The sequence below is a fragment of the Alligator sinensis genome, unplaced genomic scaffold (genome assembly GCF_000455745.1).
Source record: "Alligator sinensis unplaced genomic scaffold, ASM45574v1 scaffold600_1, whole genome shotgun sequence".
Classification (NCBI taxonomy): Eukaryota; Metazoa; Chordata; order Crocodylia; family Alligatoridae; genus Alligator; species Alligator sinensis.
In genome coordinates this window covers 4,494,975-4,502,460 of record NW_005841859.1, presented here as the reverse complement: position 1 = coordinate 4,502,460, position 7,486 = coordinate 4,494,975, and the positions used below count along the sequence as shown (strand labels likewise).

At 42.6% G+C, this 7,486-nt stretch overlaps 1 protein-coding gene and 1 long non-coding RNA gene across 2 annotated transcripts in view; one reads left to right on the top strand and one right to left on the bottom strand.

Annotated features, from left to right (window-relative positions):
• The window catches only part of LOC112551882, a 6,185-nt gene extending 5,782 nt beyond the window's left edge, over window positions 1-403 (bottom strand). The window contains exon 1 of the long non-coding RNA XR_003096220.1: window positions 290-403. This is a non-coding gene — a long non-coding RNA (uncharacterized LOC112551882). The remainder of the gene's footprint in view (window positions 1-289) is intronic.
• Window positions 404-1,605: 1,202 nt separating this feature from the next.
• Window positions 1,606-7,486, top strand: part of TTLL8 (tubulin tyrosine ligase like 8) — a 36,169-nt gene continuing 30,288 nt past the window's right edge. Inside the window, exons 1-2 of the mRNA XM_025215521.1 lie at window positions 1,606-1,667; window positions 7,124-7,215. Of these exons, the coding sequence (XP_025071306.1) occupies window positions 1,655-1,667; window positions 7,124-7,215 (105 nt within the window). The 5' untranslated portion in view covers window positions 1,606-1,654. The remainder of the gene's footprint in view (window positions 1,668-7,123; window positions 7,216-7,486) is intronic.

Below are 7,486 nucleotides of genomic sequence, written 5' to 3'. Positions count from 1 at the left end.
GGCAAAGCAGCTGCTGCTTCCAGCAGGGTAAGAGCTTGGGGCTTGGCAGCCAAAGCCTGGCGAGTCTGACTTCTTGGAGCCCCTCGTGCCTCGTGTGTGCGCCAGGTCCTCCTTGGGGCAGCCTGGGGGTGGAGATGTCCCTGCCCCTCAGGGGGGAGCCGCCGGGCAGACCTGGGCTCCACCGGAGTGCGCCCAGCACGAGACAGAAGTCCCCGCCCCAAGGAGCGGCTGGTCTCCCCCAGGGTGCTTCAGGCTCGAGGGAGCTCCTGGGGACACTTGTTACACAAACCTTCGACTTCTTTACACACGCTGAAAATATTTCTGTCGCCACCGCCTGGGCTGCAGATCTGTTTGCTGAGTACTTTGGGGCTGACACGACTTTGTAGTCATTGCCCAACACTGGTCTCTGCTGGGAATGGATCTCTGTCCAAGCCCTTAGCCTTGGCTTCAGTGGAGTTGCAACAGAAGGGGCGGGATTTGCTTAGCTACTTTTCCTCTCATGGCAAAATATCCCATGCCTTTTGTTTTATTTCCTGCCCACGGGCAGGGTACGGCTTTAACAGCAGATGATAAGTTATGATAAGCCTGCTCATGCAGTCTGTGCGTACAACCATCTTCTGTTTAAGCCGAAAGGAATTTGGCTGAGCTAAAGACTGTACGTCTGATGCTTTGAGTTTTCTGTACTTCCCCTAGGTGCTTGTATTGCACGCTCTTCAAGAGGATGCTGTCAATCAAAAATGAGTTTAAATTAGTTTCAGATACTACAGTCGCCTGAGTTTTCCTGGCAGCTAGGATGGTTTTTCAACAATATTTTCCAGTTTTTCAACTGTTAATCATTTCTAATATTTTTGTTCTGTTGCCGAGTGAGTGGTCTCTTTAGGACAAACTTCCAAAAGAGGAGGCATGTTGAAACTGCCTAGAGCGGCAGTACTGCAGGAGTAGTAGTAGTAAAGTAGAAGGAAGTGTGGGTTTTGAGTCATTGTCACATGTTAAAATACTCTGAAGTAGATAAAATATACCATGAGAGTACATTACAGCATGTTGAATGATTTTTTGTCTCTACATGTATAGGGGAACGAGCCAAGGAATGAAGGAACAATGACAGAGCTAAACACCTCATGATGAGTCAGATTTATGCAGGTAGAAAGACATTCTCATCAGCTTTAAGTGATGAAGAAAGAAATGAAAGCAAAAATAGTTTGTATCTGCAAAGTAACTTTTAATCAAGGTTTTGCTAAACTGGCAGCTATAAAATATCAACATATAATTAATGTTCTTTCATGGTACATTTTTAACAACAAAGGAACCTCTAATTTCAGAATCTGAAATATCTGGCTAGAATTTGTTCAGGGATGAGCTGCCTCTAAAATATCTTTACTGTTCATTTCTAAGACACATAGTTCTTCAAAGCAATAAATAGAGTTGTGTGATTGTGTAATCCTAATGAACAGGATATACTCTTTCTATATACTATTCTTTCTATGAAGATAAACTATTATCATATGTGTAATTGGAATTATTAATAGGTTTAGGGCCCATTCTTTTTTACTTTAATTGCTCTCAATTAGGGAAGTGGGAACTATGATATCCTCAATTTGTGGAGTTCCAGGAAATTCTTCTAGCTTGTGTGTCAAGAGGTTGTGGTGTTGCAGCAATGGAGGCGCAGGGTAAGGAGTATCTCTCTGGAAAAGTCTACATGATTTACTTTAAACTCTCAGGCCTCACAATTTCAGGGCAAATGTTGGGGCTGTACTTGGCAGAGGAACTATCTCTACCATGCTTCCACGCTGGTACCATTCTACTCTCTCCCTTCTCCCCTCCCTTCCTCTCCCACCTCCACCAGTTCAACTTTGTTACAGCCACTGGAAGCAACTTGATTCCTGCAGGAATCCTTGAGATTCTTGCAATGAAGATGCCTATTTCCACAAACATGCCAAGGGGGCAGAAGGGATTTCACAGTGCAAAGTAGCAATTTACTCAGGATTGTCTGTGGGATATTCAGGTGGGAGAAACTGTTGGAAAACTGCCAGTAACTTTACTGGTAGTCCTTTACAGATAGTAACTTTTGTTAATGAGGGATCCAGTTTTCTCTATTCCGTAGCTCACACAATTTTTGCTTCTCTTCTACTTCTAGAAATGCAAGGGATCACAGAGACTTTATATTGTGACAGATTATCTATTCATAATGCTGTATTAATTGCATTGTCACGGAGGTTATACATTAAAGTACAATACAACCAGTAATAATATGGCCCCTACAAGTTTCAAAATAGCATGAAGGGTTTCTGAGTGTAAAATGGTAATTTACTACTTACAAAAGAACATTAAAACAAAGTGCAAGTATAGTAATTCAGTATTTCCTTTTCATTAAACGTCTGATTCAAATTCCACAGAAATCAGTGAAGAAACTCCATTGAATTCAGTGGCTTTCAGATCAAGGCATAAAAACTGGTCATACATTCTTATGATAGGCACACAGTCATAAGAAAAATATGATTGAGATGTGGTGCAATGATGGTCACAGCTATAAACATGTTACGAAGAGCCATCTGCACATATAGGTCTGGCAACAAGAACTGCATGTTTTTTCAATCTCAAGGTATTTTTTTAAATTCTCCAGCTGCTGATAACATGGAGCCCATCCAGTGGGAACTTGCTGCTTTTTGAGAGTCTCCTTTGGCAACATTTCGGCAGAGGCATCTTTCATAAGACTGAATTGGATCTATATGAACAGCCTTTTACACTCATGCAGAATCTTGTGTAAACTATAAGGGTTCTTCATAGGTACAAAGGTGTGGCCTATACAAATTTTGTGTGACCAGACCCCAAATAACTGCACTTTCCATTATATTTGATAAGGGTCTATTTCATATAATTTATTTTCCTCCTCCCTACATTTCCTGTGCAGAGGTTTCAGAGTTTTTTCTGGAATTTTCCTGGAAAGATATTTTTCTACGCAGGCACTGGTAAAAAAAATATTAGTCAAAATGTTCATTAGTCTTCACTGGGCAGATGACAGAACAAGGAGCAATGATCTCAAGTTATAGCAAGGGAAGTTTAGATTAGATATTAGGAAAAACTTTCTCACCCGGAGTGTAGTAAAGCCCTGGAACAGATTACCCAGAGAGGTTATGGAATCTCTATTCTTGGATGTTTTTAAGCCCGGACTGGACAAAGACTGGGCTGGGATGATTAAGTTAGGGACAGTCCTGCTTTGAACTAGATGACCTCCTGAGGTCCCTTCCAGCTGTAATTTTCTATGATTTTATGCTTCTATGATTCTTTACTTTTTCCATTACAGTATTTTCTCTGGCAGCTTCAGCTGAACTTTCTTCCTACAAACATTTCTAATACGCTTTTGTAACATCTCCACAAATAAAAGTCTCCTTTGGGACTTTACCATCTCCTACCCAAATAATTTTAACCTCTTCCTCTCTCCATAATTTCTTTTACAGATTGCCACATTTATTACACATTTATCGTGCATCCACAGGTGCATCTCAAGTAGGGCCAAGGAGGTGATGCTCCCCCTCTACGCGACACTGGTCAGGCCACAGCTGGAGTACTGTGTCCAATTATGGGCACCCCACTTCAAGAGAGATGTGGACAACATTGAGAGGGTCTGGGGACAGCAGGGCAGACCCTACATTGAGAGGCTATGGGACCTGAACCTGTTCAGCTTTCACAAGAGAAGGCTGAGGGGGGACCTGGTGACTGTCTATAAACTCACTAGGGGGGATCAGAAGGGTTTGGGGGAGATCTTGTTTCCCCTAGCGCCCCCCGGGATAACAAGGAATAACGGCCACAAGTTGTTGGAGAGTAGGTTTAGATTAGACATCCGTAAGAACTACTTCACAGTCAGGGCAGCTAGGATCTGGAACCAACTTCCAAGGGAAGTGGTGCTGGCTCCTACCCTGGGGGGCTTTAAGAAGCGGCTTGATGCCTACCTGGCTGGGGTCACTTGAGCCCAGTTTCCCTCCTGCCCAGGCAGGGGGTCGGACTTGAAGATCTACAAGGTCCCTTCCGACCCTACTTCTATGATTCTGATTCTATGATTCCATCCAAATACAGCTGCAAAAGCCATCTTCTTTACCATATTTTAATCCTTCCACTAATTTGCTTATTTCATTCTATCAACTTTTCTTTGCTGCTTGGCTCTGGCAGCCCTGCTTCTTGTTGGTGATTGGCTAGGAGGCAAAAACTATGGCATATTTAAAACTGCAGTTTTTGCCTCCCAGACAATGAACAGTAGGGCTGCTGGGGCACCTTGACTAATCAGTGGTGGGGAGGGGGGGTGGCAAAAAGTGAAAGATTAAAGGGACTGCTGTTTGGTGCACTTCTGCCATGATTTAGGTCGGTCCCTAGTCATAATAGCCATAGATATCTTGTCCACCCTCAAATGTGTGAAAGTTGGGAAATTAATACCTGAGAACTGTATTCATTTAATTCATGACATGTATCCGACCTCCACACTGTGCTGCTGCATTCTGAAATTATTTTAAAACTCTGGAAAAAATGTACATGGTGTTTTCTAAATATATGCACATTATATTTCATGATCCAGAAAGGTTTCTCAAGAAGCGCATTTGATGGTGATTTATTTCACTTTGTGAGAGATTAAAACCATTCACCTTCTAATTAGCATCTTAGTGATATAACCATTATGGTTATATATCCATCACTAAGATGCTAATAGATAGCTATATAACCATTGAGGGATATTTTAACTGCTCAGATATTCAAAGTGTGTAGTCTTACAGTAAGACTGTAGCAGCATTCAGGAGTATCTGGCCGACAGTCTAACAGTCTTGGAGGAGAAAGAGGGGATTTATTTTCTATACAAGTTGTTTTAGAAAAGGACTGGATATAATACAGACCTTAAATCTGGAGCATGACAAATTGATGGGTAAACTTATGATCCCACTGAAGTCAGTGAGATTTTACTAAAATGGGAGAGGGTTACTTCCTCTTCTGGAAACCACCACAGAGTTGTGATTTTTAAGTCTGTCTCTTGTTTTTCATAATCCATGTTTGTAAAATACAAAAAAAAATGGTTTTATGATCTTTAATGCACACTATGTTCCAGCTGGAAGACAATTTGCAGAAACTGAGTTTTTTATGATAAATGAATAATGTGTGTATTTATATTATTTAATCTCTCTTTGTAAATATTGCACTTTCTTAACGAATGATTACCAGGACAGTAAGCATGAGCCATAACCTTATTCATTTTCCTAAACATGAGAAATCCTGCTGAGATCAGTGGATTACAGTGAGATTCCCCACATTAATTACATAAATAAAATGGGATTATGCTATGGGAGTGGTTCTCAACCCTTTTAGACTCAAGGCATGAGTCTATGTGAAACAGCACCGTTTAATTTTGACTTCCATTTTGCCATTTCAAAGGGATAGTGTGTATTTTCCTCATTTCATTTTATTTCGAAGCACTGTTCTGTTTTGTTTAGTCAAAACTGTTTCGCTGTTTCATTGTGTTTCAATGTGTTTTGATGTTTTGCCCATAGGTTATAATGGGGAATCATGAAAGTGCCTAAAACTTTGTTATTTCTTGCCTGATTTGGATGAAATTTGCAGGGATGGTAGCCCCTTCTGAGGGCATGAATTCTGCCAAGTTTCCAGGAGATAGGTGCAGCTGTTTCTGGGAAACCGCACCTCAAACTGTTCAAAGCAAAACACGCGACACTTCCTGGCAGCGGCAGCCTCCTCTCATCCCGAGTGCAGATCTGAGGCCCCAGAGCAGGAGGGCTGTGGGGCTGTGCCGGACTCCTCCTGAGGGTGCAGGCCCCCGGATCTGCATGTGGGATGAGAGGAGGCTGTCGCTGCCAACTCGGTGCTGGGCACAGCCCTTGCCCAGCCCTGGGGAAGATTGTTGCTGCCACCGGTCCCGGGTAGGAGCAGCAGCCTCCTCTCATCTGGCTCGCAGATCCAGGGGCCCACACCCTTGGGAGGGCTGCGGGACTGTGCTGGACTCCTCCCAGGGGTGCTGACCCCCATATCTGCATGCTGGGTGACAGGAGGCTGCCGCTGCTGCCTGGGGCCAGCGGCAGCAATAATTTTCCTGGCGATGAGTGCAGGCTGCACCCAGCACCGAACCCAGGCAGCAGCGGCTGCCTCCTCTCATCTGGTGCACAGATCGGGGGGTCCGCATCCCCGGAAGAAGTCTAGCACAGCCCTGCAGCCCCCCGGGGCGGGCCCCCGGATCTGTGCACTGGATGAGAGGAAGCTGCTGCTGCCGCCTGGGACTGACAGTGAAGCCAGGTAAACCCAGCTTTGAAACTCAAAACATTTAAAAACTTTTGAAACCCTCGTTTCATTTCAAAGCTGTTTTGAAGCCTTTTGTTTCATTTTGATTTCTCTGTTTCGAGCTCGAAACGCATTGAAACAGCTTTGAAACAAAAACCTGGGTGAAATTTTGCACAGCTCTACAAGACACCCCTTTCTAGACTTGAGGCATCCCTTGGAAAATGTCAGATCCTAGTTTTCATTTGATTTTTGACCACAGAAAAAACACTAGAACAATTCTTCTGTTGCAAAGAACTCAGAAGGACCACAACAGGTCAGAATGTTTTTAATGCTATGGATTCTTATTTGAAATCCCTGGGTTTACTTTGTGAGTCATATTTGGACACCTAACAGTGTGTGGCAGTGCTGAAAGGATTTTGCAGCACCCCAGGGGTCCTTGGCACCCTGGTTGAGAATCATTTTGCTGTGGTAATGACTCTAACAAGGTAGCTGCCTTTTTGAAAATGTAATGCAAAACAAGTGAATAATACTAGCAATTAGAGAGGTGGAGGCTGAAAACTTCTTATATACCCATACCTATCATGGTTTTTAGCACTTGGAGGTGCAGTTAGGTCCCTCTCTTGGCAATTGCTAGTGTTACTCATATTGAATGAGATTCGGTGCTCAGTTCTATTGTCCTTTTAGGTCTGGCTCCTGCAAACCAAGCCTCATGGACATGTCTGTGTTACCACATGGTGCTCATTTGACTTTAAGCATTAGGGCAGTTTAGCTTGCACAATATTGTCTTTAGATTGGTTCTTGATTGCATTTTCTGTTGCAAAATGGTTATATGTTTTTTTTTTCTTTTTCTCTTTTATAGAGCTAAAGAAGAGGTGTTCAGAAGAGTTGTCTTTTTCCCCCAAACTGGACAAATATAAGCTGACAAGATTTTTAGCAGAAAAGGCAATCAGGGTATATATGTTTAACTGTAGTTTTTAGTGATTTGTTTATCCAGTTCACACCAATTCCAACACTTGTTTTGCTTAGAACTGTGTTTTCAGGTTGGCTACCATTAACTAAGATGTTTTTACAAGTGTAAATGTCTGCTAAGCTATGGCTAAAGTTGTGTTTACTACTATTAGTCAATGTGTATATTTAAAACTATCTTTTTAGTCTATCCAAGGCTATAGTGCAGATGGAAACTGTACTAGCATGTGAACATGTTCTTCAGAGCTTGTGAACT